Source organism: Alosa alosa, chromosome 9 (assembly GCF_017589495.1).
Source record: "Alosa alosa isolate M-15738 ecotype Scorff River chromosome 9, AALO_Geno_1.1, whole genome shotgun sequence".
In the NCBI taxonomy this organism is placed as follows: Eukaryota; Metazoa; Chordata; class Actinopteri; order Clupeiformes; family Clupeidae; genus Alosa; species Alosa alosa.
The window spans coordinates 20,602,782-20,630,481 of record NC_063197.1 but is presented as its reverse complement, the minus strand read 5'-3'; the positions used below and the strand labels follow the sequence as shown (position 1 = coordinate 20,630,481).

At 43.6% G+C, this 27,700-nt stretch overlaps 3 protein-coding genes across 6 annotated transcripts in view; 1 reads left to right on the top strand and 2 right to left on the bottom strand.

The window, feature by feature from the left end:
- The first annotated feature begins 1,622 nt into the window (after window positions 1–1,622).
- On the top strand, window positions 1,623–6,286 carry LOC125300020 (ICOS ligand-like). Of its 3 annotated transcripts, XM_048251489.1 has the most exons (6): window positions 1,623–1,882; window positions 2,091–2,236; window positions 2,342–2,680; window positions 3,034–3,318; window positions 4,811–4,972; window positions 5,267–6,286. In XM_048251489.1, exons 2-6 carry the CDS (start codon window positions 2,176–2,178, stop codon window positions 5,341–5,343), a joined length of 924 nt encoding a protein of 307 aa, XP_048107446.1. In that variant the 5' UTR covers window positions 1,623–1,882; window positions 2,091–2,175; the 3' UTR covers window positions 5,344–6,286. The 3 variants fall into 3 exon arrangements, with proteins under 3 accessions (XP_048107446.1, XP_048107447.1, XP_048107445.1); XM_048251490.1 differs by lacking the exon at window positions 1,623–1,882 and having other exon boundaries at window positions 1,938–2,236; window positions 2,345–2,680; XM_048251488.1 differs by lacking the exon at window positions 1,623–1,882 and having other exon boundaries at window positions 1,938–2,236.
- Window positions 6,122–8,969, bottom strand: nit2 (nitrilase family, member 2). The gene is made up of 10 exons (XM_048251491.1): window positions 8,861–8,969; window positions 8,482–8,600; window positions 8,228–8,348; window positions 8,028–8,116; window positions 7,794–7,887; window positions 7,624–7,698; window positions 7,438–7,516; window positions 7,248–7,346; window positions 6,824–6,879; window positions 6,122–6,527 (listed from the first exon to the last, which is right to left on the bottom strand). Exons 1-10 carry the CDS (start codon window positions 8,886–8,888, stop codon window positions 6,433–6,435), a joined length of 855 nt encoding a protein of 284 aa, XP_048107448.1. The 5' UTR covers window positions 8,889–8,969; the 3' UTR covers window positions 6,122–6,432.
- A 330-nt stretch (window positions 8,970–9,299) lies between these two features.
- The window catches only part of tbc1d23 (TBC1 domain family, member 23), a 21,407-nt gene continuing 3,006 nt past the window's right edge, over window positions 9,300–27,700 (bottom strand). Inside the window, exons 2-19 of one of the 2 annotated variants that reach the window (XM_048252757.1) lie at window positions 23,966–24,077; window positions 21,680–21,785; window positions 20,551–20,755; window positions 18,190–18,313; window positions 17,333–17,457; window positions 17,157–17,203; window positions 16,942–17,045; window positions 16,486–16,608; window positions 15,978–16,070; window positions 15,570–15,740; window positions 15,217–15,259; window positions 14,996–15,102; window positions 14,288–14,430; window positions 13,899–13,943; window positions 12,979–13,067; window positions 12,568–12,703; window positions 11,980–12,174; window positions 9,300–11,134 (exon numbers count right to left, since the gene is read on the bottom strand). In XM_048252757.1, coding sequence (XP_048108714.1) covers window positions 11,050–11,134; window positions 11,980–12,174; window positions 12,568–12,703; window positions 12,979–13,067; window positions 13,899–13,943; window positions 14,288–14,430; window positions 14,996–15,102; window positions 15,217–15,259; window positions 15,570–15,740; window positions 15,978–16,070; window positions 16,486–16,608; window positions 16,942–17,045; window positions 17,157–17,203; window positions 17,333–17,457; window positions 18,190–18,313; window positions 20,551–20,755; window positions 21,680–21,785; window positions 23,966–24,077 — 2,053 coding nt within the window. In that variant the 3' untranslated portion in view covers window positions 9,300–11,049. The remainder of the gene's footprint in view (window positions 11,135–11,979; window positions 12,175–12,567; window positions 12,704–12,978; window positions 13,068–13,898; window positions 13,944–14,287; window positions 14,431–14,995; window positions 15,103–15,216; window positions 15,260–15,569; window positions 15,741–15,977; window positions 16,071–16,485; window positions 16,609–16,941; window positions 17,046–17,156; window positions 17,204–17,332; window positions 17,458–18,189; window positions 18,314–20,550; window positions 20,756–21,679; window positions 21,786–23,965; window positions 24,078–27,700) is intronic. The other variant, XM_048252758.1, reaches the window with a different exon arrangement.

The following is a 27,700-nucleotide window of genomic DNA, read 5'->3' as shown; positions in this document are numbered from 1 at the left end:
TTGCTGCTGCTCACTGATTTTTGTCTTACTGCAGTAGTTCGCTCTACATGATACATGATATGCAACTTTTGGAGGAAATATATGTATATGGAGCCAGAGTTTTATGGACATCACCATCTCTCTCTGCTGAGCAAGGGTATATGCGTTGGAGGCCTTCTACTGTGGGGTTTTGGACATAGGGATCTTTTTTCTTGCCCTTTTCAAAATGTTTCCCACAAATGATACAAAGCTTTGGATCCAATGCCTGTAAGACATTCTCCATAATTCAAAAGACTAGTGAAGGAAAAATGATATACATTTCAGAATTTTCATCGAAATGCAAATCAAGTTGAATTACACATGAAATTGTTCAGAGGGCTAAGTACTTTCTTAGCTAGGGAAAGTAGTTTCTATAACTAACTGTTTAGCTACTTAGGGGTGAAGTAAGCAGTGTAGGCTCTACTGTCCACTGCTGGTCTGGACAGACAAAAGCTAACAATATTATTTTCCATTATTCAGTAATGACTTGACCAAAACAAAATTCAAGTGAATATAAATATTTTAATAAAGGTGTTCCATTCCAATGTTAACCTGATTCAACTGGATCTGTGTTTTATATGAATTGTTTAATACTACTTAATACCCAAACTGGGTTGTTTTCAACCCAGCCACTGAGTAAAATGGGGTCCAACCCAGCATCCCAAAAAAGGTGCCAACTGCTCAGCCTGAGTCTTGTCGTAAGCAAGCGGGCTAGATGAATGGCCTACTCCAGAACTAGCTGTTGTGAAATTGTTGGGAATTTAATTGATTAACACATCACATAAACTGTTATTGAGTCTTGTTGATACACTGAACTTGTTTTCTCGGAACCAAATCTGATAGCAAGCAGCTTTGGAGTTTTGGAAGTAGGCTGCAGGCAGGCAGCTGGTGGATACATAACTGGCATGCGTAAGGTAATGGTAAGGTAAAAGCAACGACCGAAATGCAGTGTTGAAACACGTGTATGAAACGTATTAAATATGCAAACACAGATCCGGTATAAACACTGACCACCCCCCGCCCCACCCCCCCGAAAAAAATCTCCCGTTTTTGGAAAGCTAAATGTTGACAGGTATGATATGGTGTAATGTAGAAACACACAGTAGAAACTGAAATGAGGTCACCTTTTTCTTTGGCAAGGGCATGTTAAAGGAATAATAACAACAGTTAGAGGTGGAGGGGGTTTATGGGGAAATATTGAAATGATAGCCATACTCATGTGCAACAAGCTAAGGGCATTTCTGTATATCAATTTTAGTGGAACTGTAGGTTAAAAAAAATCAACAGAGGTAAGGCTCAGGCGGGTGTGCAGGTTCCTGTTACATGTTAACACATCCAACACTATATCAGAAATGCCATTTCAGAAACAGAAGTTAATGGTCTGACAGGTTTTTTTTGATAGTCTCTTTGTGTATGCTGACACATGATAAACAATGGTAGGGAAATATTGAGGTCACCACCTGGTTGGTTGTGTTTTGCAGCTCTGGCACCTAAGCAAATGAGACAGTGATGACAAAGCCTTCAGGTGGGAGGATTCCCGACCTGTTCCACTTCCAGCCCTGAGAGCCACACCCTTGCACCAACTGTGACCACTAACACAGAAGGTAACTTTGATTGCATTGGCAGCAGGTGTCCGGGAAAAGAATGACTGACAGTATTTGCCAGTCAAATGTGATAGAACAGGAAAGTTTTACACAGAACAAGGGCCTTCAGGCTGTGGAACGGATAACGTCGGAAAGTTACTCATAGTTACTCATTTTGTAATTGGGGTGATTAAATGGAGGATTCTATGCATGTTAGACTAACCTGTCATTCTTGAAACAAGGGGTTAGTGCCACAGCTGAGAACAGGGGCGGAGTAAAAGGTAAGACAAGCCTCAACAGAGGTCCTCCTTACTTTTAGATTCCTTCTGCATTGGCTGTCACCCTGAGCAGCATTTTCTCCACGCGTCAGACAACAGTAACCTGTTCATAGGCACTTCTCCACACCGTCAGGAAAAAGGCCATTTCACAAAATAGGGCAATGTGTCAGACACAACTGAGGAACAACCAATTGTTGGTCTCTTTCCATAGGTTGGATTTATTCTGGATATCCTGTTGTTCCCTAGTGGATTTTCCCAGTCACCTTGATGTGTAACTCAACTACAACTTCCCGGCAATGACACCAAGATGGTTTGCCGTACTACTTTTGGGGCTTGTCAAGCAAAGCTCATCTGAAGGTATGATATACAATATAAAACAATATAAATATATATTGGGTAATAATTATGCAGGTTTGAATAAAGAGTTGCTAAATGTATCCTGAAATCCCTACTTTGTTATAGAAGACGAGTGCTCTGTTGGAGTGATTGGGGAGTCTGCCATCTTGCCGTGCATTTATAATGGAACTCAGAGCCTTCTCTCTGCCAACATCTCAGCATGGTGGAGGAGTGAGACAGAGGAAATGCTCAGAGCCATGTGGAGACAGGGAGAAGAGATACTCAATGTATCGTTGTTGGAGTCCAGTAGGGTCCTAATGCCTTCCCTGTGCCCTCAGACGGGTGACTTCTCCATGACACTGACAGGCATTGTTCCCATGGATGCAAAAACCTACAGCCTTCACATCTCATTCGATGATGAAGAGACAAGTTCAGTCCTCTGTACAGTATGTCTCAAAGTAGGAGGTAAGTTTATGTGGGAGATTTATATTTACCTTTTTAAAAGAAAGTTTTTTTTTACTTTATCTTAACATTTTACAAACAGGGTATACAAAGTGTCTTAGACATTAGCCATACAATGAAGTACTGATTACTCAGAAGTACAATGTTAAAACAAACAAGAACAAACTCCTCAAAAAAACCTGTGTGGTGAATCTTCAACAATATGAGCACTAAAAATACTTTTTAAACAGTATTCCAATAGACGTATTGTCCTATTTCTTGTTTTAAAGCAGACAACAAAAAGAAAGAAAAAAAATATTATTTTGTGTGGATTTACAAGGGGATGTTGAGATAATGTTTTTTTCAACTCCCTACAGCTCATTTCAGTTTCCCAGTTATCCAGCGGGGAGAAACAAACGTGGAGCACCAAACCCAGTTTGTGTGCCACAGCAGAGGTGGCTATCCCCAAGCTGCCCTCCACTGGCTCATCAACTCCACAGACCAACCTCCGTCGGGCTCAGTGAAGGCATATGCACAGCCTCTCCAAGACTCTGAGCTCTACAACATAACCAGCGTCATGACTGTTAGCAACGCTAAACACATCCCTGTGACATGCACTGTTGAAAATCGCATACTCAATGAGACCTTTAGCACCATATACTGTGAGTATGCTGTATGACTAGATGATATGCAAAGCATTTGATACACCTTATTCGTTTTAGAAGCCTTCATGAAAATGTAATCATGGATCAAAATAGCTCACTGTCAGTATGGAAATATACACATGCAGAACACATGTACTCTGTTTCTCTGTGCAAAGCCCTACCTGTTTCATTAACTCATTGAATGCCAAGCTGTTTTCGGAAGCTTGACCATTGTTGATTATTTTTGTACAGCCACAGCATATTCTGTGTTATAGCTATGAACACATACAATGGCTCGTTTAAAAGGTGAGACTTTAAGCTCTCAGTGGGTGCAAACCGTGTATTTCTACACGCCTCTGTTCCTGAGAAATCCCAAGCTAAACAGTGGCTAGTTTTCTCAAAATCGCTGTTATAACGTCTTTCATGAAATATGATGTGTTACCTGTAAACTTTCCGGGAAGTGATCAGTGAGACCTGGCGAGACTGCCACCTAGTGATAGACCCACGAAAATGGCCTGGTTTTGACCTGACCCAAGTACCCCTGGCTGCAGCTTGCAGATCGGGGCTGGGCTCAATGTGAGGCGGAGCGCAACGTTGAGCTCTCAGCCCAAAATCAGCTCGTCATTGGGCTCGTCATTCCCCGTCCTCTCTGTGTCTTATTTATCCGGACTCGGAGTTAAATTTTTCTCAAGGAACAATGCTTCACTATAAAAGCGTATCCTCCTTGAACTACTGCCCACGTTAATCATGTACCTTAACCCCCTAGCCTTCTAGAATCTGTACACCATCGGCGTTTCTTGGGTAATCTAAGTAGGCTACGCTATAAAGATCATTACATCCAGTCTGCATAAACAGAGGCCTATGGCAATAACATTATCAATGCATTTCAGACATCCCAACCTGCAAAAAGTCTAGTCTCAGTCTCTGCCCCACATTGAGCCCAGCCCCTATCTGCAAGCTGCAGCCAGGGGCTTCTCACCTGACGTACATGCGTCACTGATTCGACCCAAAGCAGAGATGGATTACTGCACGGGCCTACTGGGCCCAGGCCCAGGGGGTCAGGGGGCCCTGAAGCCCAAGCCATTGCCTCAATATCAACAAATCAGGATGTAGGCTATGAATCTGATTAAATTTAGTATTAGTAAGGGGGCCCTTAATACATCTGGGCCCAGGGGCCCGAAGGTTCATAATCCGCCCATGACCCAAAGCGGCAACTGAGTTATGATAAAATGTCCAGATTGTGCGTTTTCATGAGTTTTCAATTGTCATATATTTCATTTCCATTCATCACAGAGTTCCCAAAATCACATATAAAGTGTGTTAGAGTGTCTAGTTTCGTAATTAAAAAAAAAAGCTAAAAACGTAATATTAAGTTTTTGCCACTCAACGCATGGGAAGGAAAAACGTAATATTAGGTTTTTGGCACTCAATGATGTACGGTGTGATTTAATTCAGATGTACGGTACATTTGATTCTTATTCAGATTGACATGATTTGGATTCACTTTCAGGGCCTGAGGAGAAGCAGTTCAGTCCGGTGGTGGCTCGGGCGTCTGAGGCCATGTTGGTCTTCAGCACAGTGGTGATTATCATCGTGAGCCTCCTGGTGGCTATGGGCATAGTCTTCCAGGTCAAGTGGGACCGCGAGAGACGGAGGCCACGCCTACATGAAGGTATGGCTCACAGCCAATTCTACAAGCTCTCAGTTAACATATAAATGCTTTCATAATTCTATTGACGTATGTGACTGTTGATTTACATACTGTTCACCGCAGCGACAATTTCCATACATTTCCATGCGACTTCATGGGGACATGTTACGCAAAATTATGTCACGTGCATCTGAGCACAACCTGTTCTACATATATTTTTCCTATTGGAACCTCACATGCAAGGGTTGGGCTGCTTCGGAGTGACATTTGCAGGTCATCATTACTGTATAATTTGATGAATATGTGTGTCTTTAGATGACTCCGACACTGAAGACACAGATATCACCATGGACATGGAGCATCTGGACTCTCTGACAGACACTGTTGTCTGAGGACTAACCCGGACTCATCTTTTTTGTGCAAAGATACCAGATATCCATCCTAACATGGCTGGAGAATGTCAAAAGAGGAGCTGCAGACCCCACACCATGCCTGTATGTTTCCCATCTTTCCCTGTTTTGCATATCTGACTGATCTTGTCAGAGGCACTCTTGTTCAGCTGAACACACCCGATTCACTCTATCAGCAGCATCACAATGACACTGACTTTTCTCAGGAGTGCTTGGACCAAGGATAGCTATATGCAACCCATATGATATGTAGATATCTGCAGGGGCCTCCCCAACTGAGGGTTACCAGTAGGAGGACTGGTAGGTAAGGGCTTAGGTGAGGTAAGTGTTTCTGAGTCTAGGAAGCAGGGAGGAGTCTTTGCGTTGGCGTTCAACAGGCTCGAACAAAAGTACTAGACAGGGTGCCAGAATTTCACCAAATACCTCCTTTTCATAAACAAGTGCCATTCCTCTGTAAATGGACACTACCAAGATAACAACAGCTCTGGTTTACCATAGTGGTTCACAGGTTTGCTGTATGATGATGTGGAAACGCCTAGTAAGTAAGTATTTGTTGACCTACAGGAAAGCTGATGTATCTGTACATAGCTGATAACTATAAACAGTTGAAATGAGTTCATTCACGCGTTACCACATTTTATAAACAGCTTGGTCACGTTCTCTTTAAGGGTAAAAAATAAAATAATTTCAGTCAAGCAAAGAAATAATTTCTTGTTTAACTTTTAGGTCTGCAGAATCATGGTTCTTGGTGTTCCTAAGCTCTTCTTTGCCATAATCAAAGCATGGTTTTATTAAACAATACCAGCAGTGATTAGCACAAACTCTGTTGCATCCCTCCTGCTATAAGACATTACCACTGTTATACATGGATTCAATTGAAAACAAAGTACATCATGTGCTCAACATTAAAGGCACTATCACTCATTTCATTCCATATTATTCATTCAAGTATAATGTCTGAAATGGACTGAGTTGCATACTATCAATTACCACAGTTGCATCAGTCTTTGAAGGTGCACATGAACAGTAACTCCAACTTGTATGGGATAATGATTGTTGGTGCAAGACTCTTCAGCCATCTTGGACAGTGTTTACGCTGTACAAATCAGTCCGTTTCTGCATTGTGATGGGAATCTGCTGACGGATATCAGCCAGATACTGGAGATCTGATCAGGACAGACAGAGACAGACAAGAGAATGAGAGATGCACTAGCAAACCAACAAGACCTATATGCAGGGCATGCAATTTACACCATTTACACTAAATAAATATATAATAAAAAAATACACACATGCTAAACTAAACTACTGTATTTGTATTACCATGTTTATTATTGCTTTTAGCAATATTGTTTATGACTCCTGGTGTTATTTTTTTATTACATTGAGGTGGTTTGAGTTTTGCATTTGTAATCAACCCTGTGACCAATGTGGGTCTCTAGTGATTTTAGTAGCAGCTCACCAATATCAGCATAAACGACTTCTTCTGTGGCCCCAGCCTTTGTAATCACTTCTCCCCTGTAAAGGGAAAAAACAGTTACACTCCAGCAAGCACACAGCTGCATGTGTATTTTGTGGTAAAATTGAAACATACATCTAGGGCCCATACACATGTGAGCATGCACACATACACACACACACACACACACACACACACACACACACACAACACACACAAATACATGCATGCACGCACACACACACTCTTGAAATATCCATGGTATAAATATTTAATGTGGGCAGTGCATGGCTAGTGAGGCGTGATTCTACTGCATCAAAAACATGCTTAGAACAATCACACAAGTAGCAAATATGGTACATATGAAACCAGCAGCACTTCAGTATAAACATGACACACAACCACCAATGCATCAATCATTGCTGACCAGGGACTGACGACAGTGCTGTGTCCCCAGGCGACATATGAGGCGGTCTCGTCTCTGGCTGGGGAGGCCGTGGCCACATACACCTGGTTATCCACTGCCCTGGCAACACAAGAGTGCAAAAAAGATGAGGATGTTCACAAAATAAATGTGTCACATATAAATGTTGCTGGGGAATGATTGATGAACTGACCTCCCTCTCTGCAGCAATTCCCAATGGGCCGGCCCAGTGGTCATGTTAAAAGCTCCAGGGTATACCAGCAGCTGACAACCTGGTACAAAGAGTAATGACACTGAAACATGCAGGAAAAGGAAACAAAATCCTGCTTGCTGATAATCCTAACCACAATCATCATTGTCTAGTGAGAATTCCTCTGACCTTTTTTAGCGTAGATCTGAGCAAGCTCTGCAAAGCGCATGTCATAGCAGATCCCAACGCCAACCTTACAGAACGCTGGAGACAGTTACACAAATGAGAAAGAAAAACATGTTGATTTTACTAGACTTCATAGTTGATTCAAATATAAAAAGGTATTTTAAGAGACTCACGTGTGTCAAACATAGACAGACTACTGCCAGGGCTAAGGGTCTCAGACTCCTGGAAACGGATCTTCCCTGGAACGTCAATATCAAAAAGATGAATCTGCAGGATTAATTAAACCAGAGAAGAATTGTAACTTGTGCAATACTGTCTGAAAGTGTACTTGTTAGTTCAGACCACAGAAATATTCAGAATACTGGAGGGAGCACTCTGTATTGTGATACTAGATAGTATCTCTTAACCTTTCTGTGTTTCAGCAGCAGATTTCCATCAGGGCCAAAGACCGAGCAAGTGTTGTACAGTTTACCCTGGTCCTCCTCAGGAATAGACCCTTGAGAAACACACACACACACTCAATGTAAATAATTACAATTACATGATACCATGTGAATTCATAGGTTACTTCTGCGTCTATTGCCCACCACCATGTCTGATTTTCTACCTCCAACAAGGAAAACCTTATTCTCCTTGGCTGCTTCTGACAGAACCTGTGTGGATTCTCCTGGGATCTTCTCAGCATACTCCGGGAAGAAACCGGTCCCATACGGAGAGTTAAAACACTCCTATGAATGAAACTAGAATGAGACCAAACTTAATTATTAATTATGGCCTTATAATTACATGTAATTATATATACATGTGTGATATCAATCAGAATATAAGAATACAACTGAAATGACCAATCGTGACACTTACAGGTAAAACCACCACCTTTGCTCCCTGACCAGAAGCTTCTTGGATCAGCCTCTTTGCTCTGCTCAAGTTGTCTGCCTTGACCTTTGACACATGGAGCTGCACAACCGCTAAACGAAACTCTGCAAAGTGCAAACATACGTGCACAGACAAAATCAAACAAAAGGACTACAATGACAGATGAGACTGAGACAAGGGAATGCAGAATTTGCCAAATAACATGCTATTATCCTCGAATGGCAATTAGATATTGAAATGTGTCGAACTGATAATCATTAGCCTACACGTTTTTGCAAAGACAGTTTTACTCTTGTTGTTGACTTGTTTGTGTGTTCCATCAACAACAGAACGTCATCCCAAGCAGTGTTTTGATTTCACTTACTCGACATTGCTTTCGTTATTCCAGCCATGGACCCAACTGCCCAACTGGCTCGTTCTATTGCTCGAAAGGGCAACTAGATTGTTATTATAAACATTTCATATTCAAAGTTTCCTACGGATTTATGGTATGAGCCAGGCTATCGAGCAATTCAGGGAAACTCTTATTTTGAAGTAGCATTGTGAAATTGAAACCGGAAAATGATTCCTCCCCCAATCGGAATATGTTCAAGACCGTCAATGCTGCGCAGATCTGAGTGGCTTGATCTGACCATTCATAACGACTATCTTTAACTTTACATCCTTCAAATCTATTTACATTTATTCTAATTATGCCGCCTTATGGCCCACAACTCCATGGCTCTTCAAGGAGTAAACCTAGTAGGCAAGGGCACACACACACACACAAAAGAATACCAGAATACATTATTGACTGACACAAGTTGGGAGTTGAGTTGTAAATTTATTAAAAGTGGTTACAAAAAATAACAGCATAGGGTAAGTTGAACTGAAAATCAATGCAGGAAGTACTTTTACACAATGGAGTTACTGCTGAGCTCCCACTGGAAACATTTTGAAACACTTTCATTGTGAGGAGGTGAGAGGTCCCAATTATTTTTTCTACAGTAATCTTATCTATTCTTCACAGCCTTTTGCATTGTGTTGCAAAAACTGAAAGTACATTTTGGTCACCATTTATAAGAGCAGCAAATAAGTTTCAGAGTGAAAGGAAATAATAAAAGATCAAAACATAGGTCAAATTTCAAGTCAACATTTTCAGCTTCACAGAATGTGCTTTTCTTGTGAGAATGATACATGGCAAAATTCTCATTCCAAAGGCAATTTGCATTTCTTTCAAGTTACATTTTATACAGGTTTTTATTTCCATGGTTGACAGACAGACAGTGGGGAGGGGAACTGACGTGAAAGAAGTTGGGAAATGCTGTCAGGAGTCCAGTTATGAAAAGATTTAATAAATAGGACATCAAACATGACCTCCTGTTGAGTCTTGTTTACATAATAACTGATCAACCACTGTCTAATCCCATCAACAGTACTTTTTTTTCTCTGAGAACCTAAGCCTCCTTCCGTGAGGATAGCCAGGTAGTTTTACAGTATATACAATATATATTTATATATATTTATTTACCAATATACTTAAATCATTCCGCTTTCTATTGTATTTAAGGCTATCAGCAGGAGCAAACCATAAAGGGCAGGGGTATCACATGAGGATTGTTTACACTAAATAAATGGAGAGTGTTTAAACAAGACAACAAGAGTTTATGATATTGAATATTTTAGTGTACCCCAAGTCAAAGAGGGTGTGCAATCATATGTATACCGCCCTCCAGAGCCTTTACAAAACTGCCCGTCCCATACACTATAAAAGGAAACATGAGCATTCCACCATCCACATACGCTCTACTGAAATCTTTCCTTTAGCCCTGTCCAAAACATTACAGCTTTTAACAAATACTTTGACATACAGCACACTGTGCCGTCTTGATATGGTTACAGAAGCGTTGAATATGTCCAAGGGGGGGAAAAAACACTGAGGATGTCCTTGACTTGACTTCTTTCGAGGGTCAGGAGACGTTTCTCTGGTAACAAAAGAGTCAGGGGGTGTGCGTCAGTCTACCAGTGGTGAGTTGGTTAAGGCTACTGACTTACTCAGGTACTCAAGGACTGTCACCACTGCGTTTTATTTTTTTTATGCCCACATACTCATACGCCAATAAAGGTGCCCGTTAAAGCTGAAAAGGAGGGAAATAATAAAAAAAAAAACCCAATGAAACAAAAACGCCTACGTCAGTTCAGCTTGCTCTCTGTTATAATAATAGTCATACACAGAGGAGAAGAGCCTTGTCCTCACAGCCCTGCTGTCCAACAATTTCCGTCTGTCCCAGCATCCCTGGGCAGCACCCCGCAGCCGAGAAGGAGGGGTGAGGTGAGGAGGGGCTGGGGTACGAATAAACACTGCTGGGTTTACATTGTCCTGGAAGGGAGGCAGAGTCATACAGAGAGAAAGAGAGAGAGAGAAAGAGAGAAAGAGAGAAAGAGACATGGACATAGACTAGCGCCTCTTGGCCAAGGTGGTTTGTCCAGTTGCAGGTCCCCTGCATGGCCTGTAGCAGAGGTGCTGCTGCATCCTCCTCTGCTGCTGCTGCCCCAGCGGTGTGTGTGCTGCCTCTACGAGCTCTCCAGGGCATCCAACACCTTCATGATCTGCTGCTTGATGACCTTGGTGGCGTCCCCGGCGTTGGGGATCAGATACCTGCAAAGGAGGACAGGGTCTATCAGTGCAATCACAACATTCAAGAGTAGGAGGACTGATGGCTCACATTTTCACCTTTTAGCTCAAATACAAACTGTCCATAGTGACATGGGCATACTTATAAGTACATGCACACATGTATACACTATGTATGCATTATGTATACATACTATAACTATTTCAGTGTGTGTATAGAGCCTTTTACACATTTTTTTTTATATTCAATTTACTTTGTATGTGCTAACTTTATTCCTTTTCTCTGGTCTGGGATGGAGATTTTGTTTGAAAAGCTGGATGTCATGGACATAGGTTATTCAGTCACCATCACAGGACCTGCACTGCTGTGATGAAATTTCCATGTTATTTTGGGAAATAGAATAACACAGTGACTGTGCCAGTCAAACAAAGTATTTTAAGTATGGTTTCCAAAGTCATGATGGTTTGATGTCTGATCAGTGGCACATCTGCTGACTGCTGTAGCTTTGTAATACTTTGTCATGACAGGTTGTCATGGAAATACAAAGCGATGTGTTTCTCGATTTAGCAAGCGGTGGGTGGTGTTACTCATTATAGTAAGGTTAGGACAGTGTCAACAAACTTTCAGATTGTTTGGATGATGAGAGATGCAAGATGCACAAAGAAATGATGTTGCTAAGCCTTTCTTAAAGTTGCTCTGTATTGTACTGAAATGTGTAGTTTGGCCACCCCTAATAGTTTCCTACAGTTGTAGATCAACTGATTCCTACAAGATTTATGAAGACAGTGGATTCATGTTGTATCCGTACGTTGTTGTTTGATCATTCAGATGGAATACCTCTGTACATAAATTGGAGCATTGTGCCTACCTCTCCACGGCCACGATGTCCACCCCTGCAGGGTTGTTGTTGCCAAACTTAAATGTGATGAGCTCCGGATGTTTCTTCTTGGATGTGATCTTGACCACAGAGCTCAGGGCTTGCCTGGACTGGATGTAGGCGAAGCCTTTACGCGAGGCGATCTCCCTTAGGCAGTACATGTGCGTGGCTGTGATCAGCAAGTGACTGGGGAAACATAAGGACTGAGTTATGAGTTCTATCGCACAGTGCAGAGACAAACACAAGGCCATGATTCATTTTGAAAGAAGGGGGGGGGGGTGGAGTGAACCTCTGTTTCATGCATGCATGATATCAGAGTTTTAATATGTTTGAACTTTCATCAGATGCAGAAATCAAGGAAATCAGATGAAGCAACGTTGGCATATGAGATTTTAGTAAAATCTGGCTTTTAAATAACTGGCAAACGTTATGAGCCACACGGTATTCATGTGCATGTAAGCACGAAAATAAATAAAGAAAAAAATACCCGTCACCATCAGCTGGTATTCTTTGCTCCCATGTGAGCCAACCACCTGCTCAGTGCACCACGGGCCTCAGAGGCCTGTTCAGGTGTCTCACCTGGGGAACATGTGTCCCGTCTCCTTCACCTCGTTACAGGGCACATGGTGCTTCACATCTGGCTTATTGATCCACGTCTGGATGTTCACTATCTCCTTGCGGTCGTCGTCCGACATCGACGAGCTGTCAATCTCATCTGGGGACACAATCAAGGATGGTGAGGGAACGTGAACATACTGGGAACCATTTACTAGATTGGAAAACTACTAAAAAAAAAGCTGATAAGACCAACATGACAAGTAGTTACACATTTACAGTGTGAATAAGGATGTTGGTTTAATTTGCAGCGATCACGTTTTCTGAAATGTAGCGCTTCCCAATGCCGTAAGCCTCTGTGTACAGGGCTTTTCCAAATAAATAAAAGCATGTAAATGTGTGTGTGTGTATATATATAAATAAATTAATCTTCACCTGTGTCGTACTCCTCCTCGTCTCCGATGCTGAACACTGGTTTGACACCTCGGTACGGCTTTCCTACTCGGTCACTACTACTGACATGTCTGTGGGAAACATAAAATCACATAATGAGCAGGGCACACACACACACACACACACACACACACACACACACACACACACACACACACACACACACACACACACACACACACACACACACACACAGTGACAGTGCAGCTTCTCCTCTATAGTTAGCATCTTCAGTGGGTGAAAGAGTGAGTCTATCTAACTGGGGGAAGAGGAGGTGGAGAGGCTAGGCACTGGCAGGCCAGGCAAATGAGATGCAAAACAGGATCGGACAGACACAGCAAAGGACACCCCATCACTGTTGGTTACAATTCATAGCAGGGAAGAATATACGTGGAGTCCTTGGCCATCACCTCTGTAATACACGCAGAGAGAGTGAGAGGTTCACAGGGAGGAGATTCTCTACGCTTATTGAGGAACTGTGAGAGGAAAAAAGGAAACACGGCTACCTTGAAGAACAAGAGTGCTAAGCATTGTGTTAATGGCAACACAGAGAGCCAAAGACAAGTGCATCATGGACCTGTTGAGTGAGCCTAAGGATTCTGTGACATTAGTGATGTATACGCATGCATGTGCTGGGTCTTAGGTTAGTGCGGAGCTTGGGTTAGTGTGCTTGAGGTCGTGCTAGTGCACTGCTGCGGCTCCAAGCTCTACACAGTTGGTGGTGCCATAGACTGAGAATGCCAACCTAGGCAGTGCCAACCCAGGCAATGCCTAGTCAGGCAATACCAACCCAGGTAATACCAACCCAGGAAATGGCACCTAAACCAAGACCAGTAGCAGCAGCAGCACAGACAGTGGCGGTGGACATATGGACGAATGAACAGCAGGGAGAACACTCTTACCGATCAGGAATCCCTTTCTCCGGCCAGGGCAGACTGAAAGACATTCTAGTGTGGGATCACAGGGCACAAGCCATGAGCAGGAGGAGGGAGGAGGGTGTTTGATCAACCAGAATTAAGGAATTAAAACATAAAAAAAAAAAAAAAAAAAAAAAAAAAAATCACAAAAAGACAGCTGGATTGATTTGTTTGAAACTCCATTTTCAGATCATTACATGACAAAGTTACAGAATCTGATGTAAAATACAAAAATTAAATCTGATTGAAATATATAAAAAAGGGTAATCTGATTTGAAATCAAACAGAGGGCAATGACAGGAGGAAGTGCACAGAAGCCTGAGGATGGACCCGGGGTTAGTGTTAAAGCAGCATGTGGAGGAGGCGGAACTCACCTGTCCACAGGCGTGGAAGTGTTCTCAATGAAGCTGATCATCTTCTCCTTCACATTAACAGACTTGGATTTGAGGGCAAAGGTCATCTTGTTGACCAGGGACTTGACCCCTTTGCCATCAGCTGTGCTATTCAGGCCCTCACCCTGTGGGGACAGAGTGGTGCAGATGAAACGGAGATGAAGCAGACAGAACTATCAATGGAACCATACACTAGTATTATTTTTGTTCCTTTTGTAATTTGCCATCAACATTCCAAAATGTTCTGGGCTTTTGCATAATAAATGTAAACAAATTTCCCTGACTATACGTTAATGGATAGTTAGAATTTAGTTACAAAATGAAGTACCTCACAGACAAATGCCATTCTTTTTTCCCCTGTATGATATTCAATGCATGTAAAAGGGTATTCCCCACGTCTCTATGGGTCAGTGGGCACCTTTCTCTGATGAGGTGTAGTGAGCATGCCTCAGCCCTGATAAAGCCCACTGACCCCCTGGCATCCAGCTGACATTCACATCAGCAGAGCTACACTCCCATCGCTACGTTTCCATTAACATTTCAGGGCCTTTCCATAACATACAAACACATTTCACTGACTACACTTCACTTCGCTTTGGCACTTTTATTTATAGTAAGAGTTTAAAGTACAAATGAAGGGTCTTCACAGATATCTGTGGCTGACTCCTGCCTTCCAGCTGAGCTACTCACATCAGCGGAGCTGAGGCTGTTGTGGGAGCCGGAGGTGCTGACTATCCAGTGCACATAGACGTTGTCAGGGCCCTCCACATTGATGTCTGCTAGATGCTGCTGCAGAGCTGTCAGACCAACACACATGGACACACACATACAGAACACGCACAGCATTACACAACCTGCTTCACTCACAGGCAAGGTGGACATGACAGCTGACCACTGAGGAGGTTGCTTACCCATGAAGCCTCCTTTGGCGATGCTGACATACTCTTTGTTTTTCTGTGAGATACAAACAACAACAAAAAAACATTATTGAACGGTAGAAAGTTAAAATTGAAATGTAGTTGTAAAAAACTGAGGTAAACAAGTTGAGAGAAAATGCTGTATTTGTAAAGGTCAAAATAAATCAAGCTTTGTTCATGAAACGCACATACTTCCCAAAAAAATGTGTTTTAAGACTTTCAGTTTTAAAATAGCCTGTCCAGTGACAGAGGCCGTTTCCCTTGTGCTGCTTTGGCTAGATAAGCCGCCTCAGTGTGTGTGATAAAGTGGGTGTGAAGTGAGGTGATGCCGTGAGCAGCGGTCTGACCTGCAGGAAGTGGGCGAGCACCATGTTCATGTACATGTCCTCCTCCTCGCGCCCGCTGCCCATGAAGCACAGGTGCTCCCCGCTGGCGATGGAGCCCGACTCCAGGGACTGCTTCTGGGCCTCCAGCAGGGACTTCACCGACAGGGCAAACTCAGACGGGTTCTGCAGCATCTACACACACACACACACACACACACACACACACAATGGAGTCCAATTAAGACTTAATGAAACTACGGTTAAGCACGCTTAATGGTAATAACTGGATTCACTGGACATAAGACATAAAGTCAAAAACCTATTTTAGGCTTAGAGAACAAAATAATAATAAAATAATTCAGGTCTCTATGATTCTGGTGCTCATGAGCTACTGTCACTTCAGGGTAGGATTGGGATCTTAACTCTTACCAAGTCTGAGTCTAGATGGAAGGCTGTGGAGAGATGTCCTGCGTTATACTGCTCTGCAGGACGACAGTCCACCACAAAGAAGCGCACCCCCTCCTGCCACACACACACACACACTTCATTAAGACAATGCCACTGATGATGGCAGCAGTATGTTGCAGAATGTTTGTAGGCCTCTTTATGTTTAGGCCTCTCTATTTAAGCCTGGTCCTACGGGGAGATGTATTTCTAGAGAGAGCATATGAATCACTGTTGTGTTTGTAAAAAGCACTTAGCACTACGCCACTGAAAGCAGCATATTTCTGGGACTCTGTAAGTGTATGAAGGACCATCGGACTACTATGTTTGTAATCGCATGTCTGAGTTTGAAAGACAGACGCACTTGTGTGGAGTTTGTATTGGCTCCACAGCGGTCCTAGCTGCGGTTGTGTTAGCTCCACAGCGGTCCTAGCTGCGGTTGTATTAACACTATAGGGAGGGTGGAGTGCAGTGCAGTTTACGGGAGACTCACCGGCTGCAGCTGGTTGGCCTGGAGGATCTCGGGCACGGACACCGGAAGACACAGCGCCTGACTCAAGTCCATGTCCTCTTCCCTTAGTGCCACCAGGCTGCTGCCAAACAGGTTCTGGTTCTCCTACACACACACACACACACACTTAGAGGAGAACTCTACAGCAAACTCAAGATTCCTTTTACATCTCATTATACTAGGAGGTATACGAGAGCAAAGTTCTTGGGTTTCGGTTCAATTTCAATTTAAAGAAGGCCCATGGGTAACAGGGGCAAGGAGAAACTCTCTAGAATTGGAGATACATATAGGAAGAAACCTCGAGCAGATCCACGACTCAAGGACCCGACCCATCTGCCTAGGGTCCTCAACACGTCAGCAGGTTCCTCAACACGGCAGCAATAAATAATAAAACTATGTGTGAGGGCCTCTCTAATGAGGTCTGAAGACATGACCTACCTTTCTGAATGAGAGTGGAGTCTTGCTGTAGTAATACTGCGCCAGCGAGAACAGATCCTCCAGGTCCTCCCCCTCGAGGAGAGCTGGCGAGCCCTCCAGCATTTCTGATGTGAATACAAATGACCCGTGTCAAGAGCAGGAAACCGGTGGCCCGCTGCGCGCAGCACGCACTTACAGCAGCATGCAAAAACAGACTCAAAGATCAAAGGACTTACTAATGATCTCCTCTTTGCTGTTCCCTTCTTGGGAGAGGATGCCGTCTCTTGGGGGGGGTGGGCGGGGGGGTTGGGAGAAAACGGATGGTGATTTGATTAGAATATAAATATCCTCTGCCCAGCAGAGCTGTGGTAATGATTTTGAAATGAGAAGGGCATTTTCTGTGGGTGCTTACTTGGCGTTAACGAGGATGATGAGCATGAGGAAGAAGACGAGGAAGGGGTCTGCCTGCTGGAAGTAGATGTCCCACATGGCCTGGGTGACGTCAGGAATGCAGTGACTGGAGAAGAGGCTACCCAGCTGCACAGCAGGTAAACACACACACAAAAATGGATTATCCTACACTGACATTTATTAACTTACGATGTCAATAATGAACCACAAAGTGCATGATTTCTGTTTTGTAAAATGTTTATTTGTTTACATTTTTATGGGCCCCATCTTCTCTTTTGTTATTTATGTTACTTGTATTAAGGGGTGTACAACTGTTCTCTTTGGTTTTGACTTTTGATTTTACTGTGGTGACTGTCAGTGTTTGAGTGTTAGTGTAGTTTTGTTGCTGTTGTGAAACTTTCAATAAAAAGTTAATCACAAAAAAAAAAACATGACTTCTGTATCTTCATAATGAAAGAGAAATTGAATACACTGGAATTTAATTGCCAGGTTTAGTATTGCATTTTTTAGCATAGCGTTTTTATTACAAAAAAACCCTCCAAAACAGGCAAGTCAGACAGTTATCAGCATGTCTGCTTACTGGTAACTGACTTCATGCAGCGCTGCAGAGATCTGATGGAATGTGATGCAATGCATGCTGGACTTTTTTGCACAACGCAAATATGCATCGTGTTTAATTTAGTAGCCAGATCTGTGCTGTGCTGCAGGAAGTTGAATGAGCCTATTATTCGCACCGCACTCAACTAACGGAGAAACAGGAAGGAAGTCACATCACCGATGAGGCAGCTGATAGAACATCGTCCCATGTGACCCCTGCAAGAACACTTGGCTGGGAAGGAAGCGCCGCTGAGGCCTTACCCAGCTGATGGCGTAGGAGTCCGGCGTGATCTTCTTGGTGTCCAGGAAGGAGCAGAGCTCAGGCTCGTGGTACTGCAGCAGCAGCCTGTACAGGTGGAAGGGCCGTCCCTTCGGAACACAGTCCCTACAGGTAAAGTTGAGAGGTAACGGGTGTTTAACAGGCGCCTTTATCCAAAACAACGTCTGACCACAAGCAAAGAAGCGTGCCTGACCACTGCCCCATCATGCCCCATGTAATTCCCATAAAGAGCAACAGCATCTTAGGCCCAATCCCAATCTCTCCCCTTACGCACAGACACATTTTGATGCATGTTTCCATGAACTTCATGAGGACTTAGGGCTGTCCCACTGCGAAATTGTGAAGTGATTGAGGGCTCGCCTGCACCCTTTATGAAGTCTTTCCCCAAGTCAGCATATGTGGACACTTTCCTCCAGGGAATTACCTACACTTCATAGCGTTGTGACGTGAAATAGGGGGATACCCAAAGGGAGGCTGGAAGCTTGAAAAAGCATCAGTAACCATCTGCCAATGGTTGTTGTTGTCGCTTTTTGTGTCGTCAATTTAATGATAGGTCGCAGGTGCTGTCCCATAGCGTTTTTGAACTCTTTACACCCTCGCAAACTTGATCACTTACGACAGATGTCAGTTAAGTGTGTGAGGGTTCAGGGCTAAGGGGAGAGATTGGGATTCAGCCTCAGAGTCAGTTAATAAAAGAGTGATGTTTTGTCTTACGTGGCCTGTCTGAAAGTGGGAACACAATTTGTGGCAGGAAGTAAAGCATTTCAGACATATTTACGCTAATGAAAATGAGAACGGATAACCAACATGTCTATTTTCTGAAACATTTTTCACCCACAGGGGCTTCCATCTTCTCTTCATTACACATTTTGCTTCAATCTACTATTTACATTTGCATTAATTAATTTAGCAGACGGTTTTATCCAAAGCTTCTTACATATGTCAATTATATTACAAGGGCCATTCTCCCTGGAGCAACTCGGGCTTAAGTGCCTTGATAAAGGGCACAACGGTGGAAGCCAAGAATTGAACCCACAACTTTTCAGGCTACTGCATGTTAGACCTTTCTGTGATTTCCCCTGCATCACTTCGCACACAGGAGAGACTGCCTCAGGAGGTCCTAAACCTGCCCAGCAACTGAGAGAGCATTAGTTAACACTGGAAATCTGATATTCCACTGAGATAGTGGAAAACGCAGGACCGCAAGGACAGTCAGCACTAATGGAAATCAAGTAGGGGAGGACCTGGATGTACATATTCATGATTGAGGGGGCCTCTACATCACAGCACAAGCATATAGGGCCAGTGTGTGTGTGTGTATATATATATATATATATATATATATATATATATATATATATATATACACACACATACACACACGTATATATATATACCAGGGATCATGGATCAGTTCGAGTACATCAGGATACTGGAAGAGGTCATGCTGCCATATGCTGAAGAGGAAATTTCTGATCCATGATCCCTGGTATGCAGTAAATAGGACCAACACCGTAGTAGGAGAAACATCCCCATATCATGATGCTTGCACCACCATGCTTAATTGTCTTCACTGAGTACTGTGGCTTGAATTCGGTGTTTGCAGGGTGTCTGACATACTGGAAGAGGTCATGCTGAAGAGGAAATGCCTTTGAGGTGGACCTTTCAACAAGATAATGACCCGAAACACACCAGCAAGCGAGCACAAGCATGGTTCCATATGAACAGGATTCAACTGATGGAGTGGCCAGCACAATCCCCGGACCTTAATCCCATAGAAAACTTGTGGGCTGACATAAAAAGTGCAGTGCATGAGGCAAAACCAAGAAACAAAGAGGAATTGTGGAATACAGTACAATTAACCTGAGCTGCAATACCTGTTGAACGATGCCAGAAGTTGGTTGACTCCATGCACCACAGATGTGAAGCAGTTATCAGAAACCGTGGTTTTGCAACAAAATATTAGTTTAGGATACTCAGCCAAGTTCACTTATCAAGAATTTCTTAGTTTGTACAGTACATTTTTGAGTTTCCAAGGAAAGATGGCAATGCTGCTATTTCTTTGAACATGGCATTTCTGACTTTCTATGAAATATCATTATTATTATTTAAGTTTTGATGACTTTGCCCAATTGTTTTGCTTTGGAATAGAATGCACAGTGTCCCCAATGCATCTGTGTTCATGAAAGTACAATTTGTTTGAAGAATTTTGACATTTACTCTTTTTTCTAAAGGCACTGCTATTTTTTTTGAGCACAACTGTGTGTGTATATATATATATATATATATATGTGTATATATATGTGCATATATAGCATATATATGTGTGTGGGTTGCCCTACCGTGGGATGTATTTATTCATGATGGCGTAGAAGCAGTTGTAGAGGTCACTGCGGGGAAGCTGCAGGCCCAGGAGCGGTTTGAGCAGGTGTGGCCAGCTCAGGTCTGGCGTAAAGGTGACGTTGCGAGATTTGCAGTAGAAGGTGATGACCGCCTCCACGTCCGACACAAGGCCCTTACTCTCCTCCTCAGGAAGCCTAAGCTGATCTGTGCACCCATGGGGGACAGGCAGGGATTAGTATTGGGCCCAGACAGATTTATTACATGCATTGTGTTTTTCATATCAAAACCTGTATAGCTTTATCTCAAACAGTAAGAACTAAATATAGGCTAGGTCCCTTATAGTAATACCATGTTTATGATGTACGTCCATCTTTGTCTACTAATGGAATACCGAATATGAACAGAGAAGCCAGCAACAGCCGTCTATAATTCCAAGAGGAAGCCCGCCTGTCTCTGTGCCTGCAGTGCACTGCATCTGCTGTCTCATCCAATCTCTTTCCACACTGTGGCCGTGCTCTGGCCCGCTGCCCCGCAGGGCGAGGCCCAGGGATCCCCTGCCCTCGTGGCCTGAGCAGGAGCTGCTCTCCCTGGCCCGAGTCCCAGGAGCAGCTTGCTCATCCAGACAGTGTGCAGCAGGCTGTGGTGGAGAGGCTACAGGCCCTGCCTGTGTCTATCTGTGTGTCAGTATGTCTCCTCAGATGAGAGGAATGTGCTTACTGGACAACCCCCACACCACTCCCCACTCCTCTGCTACTCTCTCTAGGATGGTCAACAGCATGGCAGCCAGGGTGTGTTGGTAGGTCGGGGGGGTGAGGTGGGGGATTGCAGAGTGCATAGTCATCTGCACTTGATATGTTTGCACACCAATCCCCTGGACTGTTAAACTGCTGAAATAAGATCCAATAGTGCTGAGATGCTAGAAGATCTGCAGACCAGCTCAGGTTCAAATGTGGCAATTAAAAAGACTACTGAGCCTTGCAGCTATTTATAAAGCATACAGATGTGTTCTGCTAGTGGCCCATGACCCAAAGTGTAAAGCGTCCGATTGGCTGTTTATGTGTTCATTAAAACAATGGCGGGGGGTGACAACAACACATAAAGAGGAAAGAGGTGGAAGGTTCTAGTCACCGATGAGCTGCTGACTGCGGTTGTGAATGAGCGTCTGTTCTGGCAGGTCCAGGGCCCCATCCCATGAGGACAGGCTGTCTCCCTTTCCGGCCACGTTCAGGGCAATCTGCCAACAGGAGGGGAAGGAGACAGAGCCGGGAGAGAGAGAGAGAGAGAGAGAGAGAGAGAGAGAGAGAGATGGAGAGAGAGAGAGAGCCAACAGAGAGAGAGAGAGAGAGAGAGAGAGAGAGAGAGAGAGAGACACACACACAGGGAGAGAGAGAGAGAGACAGAGAGACAGAGAGACTTTTAAAGGTTCCTTTATTGACAGTCAAAAAAAGGAAACCAGGTAACATTAAAAACAACCCATAATAAAACCTCCCTCCACCCACCCCACCCTCCCCAAACTCACGTCCACAAAATGTTCAAAAACAAATTACCACAAAAAAAAAGGAAAAGAAAAAGCAAAAGAAAACAAACAACCAGACAGACAGACCAACCTAGCTGTCAATCACCCATCATACGGCTCAAAACTTGAACATAATTCCCCTCCTTCATCCAGTGCACAAATACAACCCTCAACCCCCCATGTTCCATTAAAAGTCTCAAGGTCACCAATTAGCTACTTGTACTCAATCCTCAGCCTTGTGGCCAAGGATAGTTTTAACAAAGGCACCGGCTCTATTAAGCCTGTCCCCACCACCCTGTTCCTCCGGGACAGCCACACAGCCATCTTAGCCTGTCCGAAAAGAAAATTCAGAAGAACCACATGAGCCTTCCTAGCCACAGAGTATTTGGGACCAAAAATAAACAAACCTCACGAAAAAAAACTCCCCCAATCTCCCACACCACTCCTTCACTAAATCAAACAACCCCCTCAGCCTAGAGCATTCTACAAACAAATGTGGCAAAGTTTCATTCTTTCATTCCACAGAAAACGCACCCTTCCCCTACCCCTGGCTCTCAGGCTACGTTTATACGGTGACGATGAAAAGAGAAGATGCAGAAGTGGCATCTCGTCTTCATTTTTTTTATTCACGTTCAGACGAAAGCATTCTCAGGGGAAATCTTTGTTTATATGAAGACGCAAGAGTATGTGATATTCAATTGGATATGCATTCCAGACCGCTGGGTGGTGGTGTGATAGAACCCCGCACGCCACGCAGACATTCTAATTTGACAGTTTAGCCAGAGAGGTAATCAAGGATCTTTGGTTTAGCCGTTTAGACGGAGACGCAACCCGGTCGCCTTCAAAACTCTACACTCTGGAAGGAGTCTTCAGATTTTATGCCTTCAAGCCCGATGGCGCTTGTCGGCGTGTAAACGAAAGGCACTTATGAAAATATTTTGTCGTCTTCCTTCGCAATCGTTCTTGTATAAACGGCGTGTGCTCTTTGTCTGTTCGTAGCTATTGCACCGTGTACAACCCTCCACTAGAGATCACCTATTCTTTTTTGAATGGGATACTTGTACATAGACCGCCAACTGCCTTTCGGAGAAGAACCCGACTCCCTCACACCAGACAGACAGACAGACAGACAGACAGACAGAGACAGACAGAGAGAGAGAGAGAGAGAGAGAAAGTAAGAGACGTAAAGAAAGGTAAAGGCAGACAAAGAGATAGAGACAGAAAGAGGTAGAGTGAGTGAGACAAGAAAGGGAGACCGAGATCCAGAAAGAGGGAAAAAACACAAAGAGGGGGACAGGGAGCAGAACAGTGAGAAAAGACATTAGACACATTTAGGCTACAGGGGTGAGATACAAACTCCGAGCAGTTTGGTGGAGGTTGGGGATTTAACCCTGCCTGTGTGTAGCGGATGTGAGCCGATCTGGCCTATCCGTGTCACTCCACACAGTTTACTCTGATTCAGCCGGACCAGGCTGGTCTACTCTAATGAGCCAGCGATCAATACTAAAGCTCCATCCATTCCTCAGGGACCCGCAGGGATCGATGGCTGCAAGGCAGCAACTTCCACACAGATCCTCTTCCTCTGCCAGCTCAAGTTCACAGACAGAGCTCTGTCTATCTCACCCTCTCTCACACACACAGACACACACACACACACACACACACACACACACACACACACACACACACACAGATGTTATAAATAACTATTCTGCCTGCTTCATCTCATACTGCACTCAGATCACACTTTCATAACTTTTCATCATTTCATATTTCACATGGTCTTCTTAGCCTGCCTGCATCGAACACACCACATCCCCTTCACAGCCGGACACACACACGGACACACACACACACCCCAGGCTTCATCTTTTTTCCTCCAGTTCTCTCCTCCTCACCTTCCATAGCTTGGCTCTCTCTGCAGGGGGCAGGTCTTGGGCCGGGATGAGGCCCCCATCTGACTCCAGGTCACAGGTTGGGGAGTCCAGAGCCTCCGACAGGTCCTGGTCCCTGGAGGAGAAGAAAAGTTTAGTCGAGGTGTTTTCAACTGATTGTTGTGATCCAAAGACCACCATCCTGACTTAGAAACAATCTGTGGACCACTTTCATGGGGTATAATTCCCACAGTGGAGATGTATTTTTAAATGCATGGTAAGGAATTAATGGAAAAATCTTCACAGAACACTGGTTGAAAACCCTGCTTATATACATTATATATGTATATATACAGCTCTGGAAAAAATAAGTGACCACTGCACATTTTTTTGATGTCGTCCTACGGTTGCTGAGTGACATTCGAATAAAAGGACGGTCATATTCAAATTTGCAGTGGTCTCTTAATTTTGAATATGACAATCAACTCATTCGAACATCACTCAGCAACCATAGGACGACATCAGAAAAATGGGCAGTGGTCTCTTAATTGTTTCCAGAGCTAAATATATGTTTATTTTACAGGGACGGTGCACTGTGTTTAACTGTGCCAGATTACAGAACAGAGGCTAAATTACATTTGTAGTCCCTGGGCAGGAGTTGATGTTATATGACATGACTGTATACAGGCTATAAATGCATACTATATGCAGACGATCCAATGTACGTCTATGCTTTGGCCTCTGGTTAGAAATGGATCAATAAGTCTCCAGCCCTCAAGAAGTCTTAATATCCGATGGCAAGGAACATCACAATGTTTGCAGTCTATGGGGAGGACAGTTAGTAACAGTTACTGTGTACAAAAAATGAGCCAGTCCTGCCAACCTTGAGTGCTCATAAACCAAAAGACCGCAATGGTCATTGGTCACACTCACAATAGAGATATGAACCTTGATCTGTGCCCGAGTATACAAAGTCATCATGTCCTCAATCTTTGTTTTAATCCTGATCCGATCTGAAGGCGTAGCCCACAATGCTTATACGACATCCAGGGTTAAAGTTCATCCGCCATTCAGCCAACGTGATCAAATTATGAATCAACTCCTGAGGACTCCAAAATTAAATGAATGCACTGGTCCTTGATTAAACCTGCTGTGAGGGGCCAAGGCAAGCTGACCAACTCAAGCCAACTCAAATCCATGGCCTCCGTCAGGGAGACAAGGCGAGGATCAGTCATACAGTTGACACATAATGGCTTACTGACCGCACCTGTGCGTGCAGCCGTAATAGGCTCTCTAAGCCACACTGACGAGCTGAGAGGGGTGGATTTGACCGGTCAGGGTGAGAGGTGGGCCACTCTGAGCAAAAGATCTCAGCATCGACCGAGGAGCCATGGGGGATGGGGCTGGAAGCCCCTGCCATTGCCGTGGCAGCCAAGCCACTTGACACCCTCGGGAGCGCTCAGGAAACTAAACTGTCAGATTTGTAGAGTAGAAAGTCTGACCAGGGAATGAGAGAATCTTGTACACAATAAGAGGGCTTTAGGAGAGACGGCCACCCCGCTACCATTCGCAACGAGAGAGAAAAGGTCATGTTGATATGCACACTCCCACTGGAAAGGTGTCTAGACTGCTGTTGATTTTGGGTCAGGCTACAAAGAGGGTCCCTCAGAGCCACATATAGGAAGAAACCATACAAATCCTGATATATGGATTACCTCTACCAGCTACAGTCTGTACACTGTAGGACGTGGTGATGACTCGGGAAGAGTGAACTTATTTCTCAATGTCAAAGCAGAAAGAGGAACCAGTCTGAGATTTCTGTTGATGAGCAGATTTACCAGAAACAAAATGGTCACAGTGCCAGTTACGTTTAGTACAAATGATGGAAATGAACACATTTGATCATGTGTCCACAAGAATCTGTATTTTCACTAGTCTTTTTAGGAATACTGCAAAATGTTGTTACCCCATGTGATTAAAGACTAAAAATAAGATGCTGTCTGGTAGAGTGGTTGCGTGCACATCTCGTCTATATTTAGGCCAGGTGCAGGACAAAGCATACTATAAGGGAAAAACAAAAAAGAATGTCCACACACCGGAGTTGCACCCAGAGTTTAATTAAAAGAAAAAAGCAACGTTATGACCCTACGGGGTCTTCTCTTTTGGTAACAGAAACTACAAGGAGCTGCATCAAATGCATGACACTGTTACCTTATTCAGGAGAAGTCGAATCCTTCAGCATAAATCTGATACTTATCACACCATATTTCATGTTCTTGCCTCCTACAGAAAAGAAACTGTGGGACTTCACCGTAAAATACCATTTTCAGTTTTTAGTCACATTTGGATTAACACATTTGTTTTAACATTGCAATAATGTTGTTACAACATTAAGAGACACAGGGACATCAGAAACTGAGAATGGTCTAAATGAAATTGAGCCAAGAGGACAGCTAGTTTGGTGTGTAAGTAAATGGCAGTAGCCAGTAGCAGAGACAGGAACCTGACAGAGTGATGCATGGAAACAATAAGTAAGTCAGTGATGAGTCAGGAGGGTGGGGTAGAGCACTGGGGACCTACTGAGCTGATGGGCTATCACTGAAGCAGCAGTAAGGAGCTTTGGTAGCAACACAAACAATCTAACTACTGCATTCAAAAACCGTAGACCTGCTGCATACCAAATGTGTTAGGTTGTGTGACTTGTGTGATTTTCCACTGATTTTCATGAAAAGCTCAAGCCGGAGACGCACGATTCATGCAGGCAGTGTAAATGCTCTAATATGTGAACATGGTTGCCAAAAAGGGCCAAAGGCAAGCCGAACATCAGGGGCTCAACAGGCTTTACAAATACCAACAGAAGCACAATCTGCACTGATAAATGACTCTCAACTAAGATAATTCATGTCGGGAGAACTGCATTGCTACTAAGATAATACCAGTAGTAGTTGCTTATAAAAATAATCGGTCTCTTCCATGTTCATGTTCTGTTAAAAGCCACAGTCTTAGCCCGCAGCTATTTAAGTGTGTATGTGTGTGTGTGTGTGTGTGTGTTGAAAGTGTTGTGAATCAGAATCCTGATGATGAGTGACAGGTGACAGGTCTGAGAATGCGTGCGCTACACAAGGACGGAAGATGATGAATAACTGAATAAAAAGGCCTAGCCTAAATGAATCAACAGTAAGGCAAAACAAATAGCCTAGTAGCCTAATGAAACATACGGATTGATACAGTACCTTTATAACATTATTAAATTAATCTGTCACCATAGCCTATGCCTACGTTTGCAAAGAGGAGAACATTTTAATTTGATCCACAATGAAGTGTTACATTTAATTTACATGTTGACAATAAGTAGCCTAGTTTTGGTTGTTGTTGGTGCCGTTATTGCATCAGTTAGTTATGCCTACAATGCAAAATTGTTACCTCGCGATTGGAAGCTCCTGTAGCTGCATAGGATTTCAAAACATCACAACGTGAAATGCCACAAAAAGCAGTTTGTGAATAGGTCTTAGTGAGTTAGGAGTACTCTCAACTTCTTTTAAGCGGTCCCAGACTTAGGTGCTACTTTTAGGTCTAAAATGCTTCGTGAATTACTTTTAGTGAAAAAAATTAGGAGTCCTAAAGTTAGGAGTGACACGCCCATTATTTTTAGGAGTTAAGCTACTTTTAGCCTTAAAATTCTTTGTGAATACGGCCCCTGAGCAATATGGTAGTAAAATATGCTATCAGTTTGTTTGTGTTTTGTGTGTGTGTGTGTGT

Excerpts from the sequence above, each read along its gene's own strand:
- LOC125300020 (XM_048251489.1), top strand. The coding sequence starts at position 2,176 with ATGACACCAAGATGGTTTGCCGTACTACTTTTGGGGCTTGTCAAGCAA. Across the intron at positions 2,237-2,341 it reads CAAGCAAAGCTCATCTGAAG|AAGACGAGTGCTCTGTTGGA; the intron begins GTATGATATACA and ends ACTTTGTTATAG. Across the intron at positions 2,681-3,033 it reads AGTATGTCTCAAAGTAGGAG|CTCATTTCAGTTTCCCAGTT; the intron begins GTAAGTTTATGT and ends AACTCCCTACAG.
- nit2 (XM_048251491.1), bottom strand. The coding sequence starts at position 8,888 with ATGGCTGGAATAACGAAAGCAATGTCGA. Across the intron at positions 7,517-7,623 it reads TCAGATCTACGCTAAAAAAG|GTTGTCAGCTGCTGGTATAC; the intron begins GTCAGAGGAATT and ends TCTTTGTACCAG. Across the intron at positions 6,880-7,247 it reads AGCACTGTCGTCAGTCCCTG|GGGAGAAGTGATTACAAAGG; the intron begins GTCAGCAATGAT and ends TTCCCTTTACAG.